Below are 1,802 nucleotides of genomic sequence, written 5' to 3'. Positions count from 1 at the left end.
ATGGTGGATGGGACCTGCCCATACCGAGAGCTATGGTGGATGGGACCTGCCCATACCGAGAGCTATGGTGGATGGGACCTGCCCATACCGAGAGCATGAGGTGCCCCTCACTTTGCCAGGTGAGCCTTCTGTGCCTCTCTGCACTAGGCTCCACGTGACTGCCTTCATTCAGATAGGATGAGCAGTGGATGGGTGGTTTGGGGACAGCAACTTGTTTTGGGGACTTTCTTCTCCCTGCTCTCCTTGGGGTAACTTGGGTAACCGCCCAGCTGTTGGCTAGTGGCACAGACCTGGGGCTTCTCCATCTGTCTGTCTTTACAGCATCCTCTTCAGCACCTAGAACATGGATCATATGTGAGTGTCTGTCACCAAGATTCCAGTTCACTAACCAGAACTAACCCAGCATCTGCTTGGGTTCCTACCTCTGAGCTTCTTGGTTAAAAGTAGATCCTAAGGCTGCCTTCTTCCTCCGTGCACACCCTCCTCCGAAATCTTCTTATCTCATGGTGTAGCTCGAGCTGGGTATCTATGGGGAAAACCTGACAGAGCCCCCTGCTGGTTGAAGCCACCCTCCCTTCCTGACCAGGCCTGGAATCTGACTGCCCTGACTGTTCTCTTGTCGCCATGGACACTGCCTGCCTGCCCAGGCCCCGCTGGGCTCAGAATCTCCACTGGGCATGCTCTAGGACTTCCTTCTCAGGCTGCTGCGGCACTGCCTGTATTCACCTACCTGTTAGCCGCCCTCCACACCGGAGTGAGGTCCGCAAGGGCAGTGTGGCGGGCAGTGGGCACAGTGGTGCTCCATGCCTGACTGCTCTGCCCAGGTTTCTTCTAGGTGGCAGTAACAACCCCAGGCAGATGGGAGGGCTGATAGAATTCACAGCTTGAATTTGCAGGAACAAAGCCAGGCTTGGGTCCCCCTTGACCCTGCATGGCCAGGCAGCTGAAACAGCAGGCATGGGTCCCCCTTCACCCTGTGTGGCCAGGCAGCTGGAAGGGCAGGCATGGGTTCCCCTTCACCCTGAACTTTCTTTGTTTTTAAACCTTTCCCTTTCCCCTCTCTCTCACACAGTGGGGTCAGCTTGGCCTTTGCTGCTCATTTGCATGCCAGGCTCCACATTGATTGGCAGGTAGAAAGTGCTGCAGGAGCCCTTACATGGCTGTGTGCTGTCCCCGTACTCCCCATATCTACCTCAACCGGCTCAGTGTGTCACAGCTGCCGATGTATGGTGTCCAGTGTTTTGTACTTCATGTGGCCTTCCTTGGTGATTGTCCCCACATGACCTAACATCGCCGGTGCCCTGACTGATCCTAGTACTGACCCTCTGGCTGCATGGATGGGGGGTGGCGTGGGGGGCCTTGTTGGTGCTGCTCGCCTTATCACAGAGGGAATGATCCTCCTGCTGACTATGTGATCTTAAGTCACTCCCCTCCCCCCTCGCCCTCACCATGGGATCTTGCTCTGTAGAGCAGGCTGGCCTTTGGATCCTCCCACCTCAGCCTCCCAAGTGCTAGGATTACAGATGTGAACCTCTCTGCCTGGCCTGTTCTTGTTTCCTTCTCCCAGCCTAATGGGAGCATTGTTGATTCCACTTCACGGCCCCCGGAATGGCCATGATGTGATAGCTGAGCAGTGGTCAGACACTCTGACTGTAGAACTAGGCGTAGGCTGGCTCCTGACAGCCGATGTGTGGCGTAGGTTGGTGATTGAATGCAGGCTTTCGGGCATGGGCAGGCCACAGGCAGGCCACGGGCTCAGCGATGCCTCTGGCTCACTCTCACAGGTGAGTGCTCACACCTCT

General features: G+C 56.3%; 1 protein-coding gene across 1 annotated transcript in view; it reads left to right on the top strand.

The window, feature by feature from the left end:
* Positions 1–1,802, top strand: part of Dffb (DNA fragmentation factor subunit beta) — a 13,398-nt gene that overhangs the window by 5,199 nt on the left and 6,397 nt on the right. Inside the window, exon 6 of the mRNA XM_026790005.1 lies at positions 1,568–1,784. Coding sequence (XP_026645806.1) covers positions 1,568–1,784 — 217 coding nt within the window. The remainder of the gene's footprint in view (positions 1–1,567; positions 1,785–1,802) is intronic.

This window comes from Microtus ochrogaster, unplaced genomic scaffold, assembly GCF_000317375.1.
Source record: "Microtus ochrogaster isolate Prairie Vole_2 unplaced genomic scaffold, MicOch1.0 UNK38, whole genome shotgun sequence".
In the NCBI taxonomy this organism is placed as follows: Eukaryota; Metazoa; Chordata; class Mammalia; order Rodentia; family Cricetidae; genus Microtus; species Microtus ochrogaster.
The sequence above is the reverse complement of the archived record's forward strand: the minus strand, read 5'-3'. Positions and strand labels throughout refer to the sequence as shown.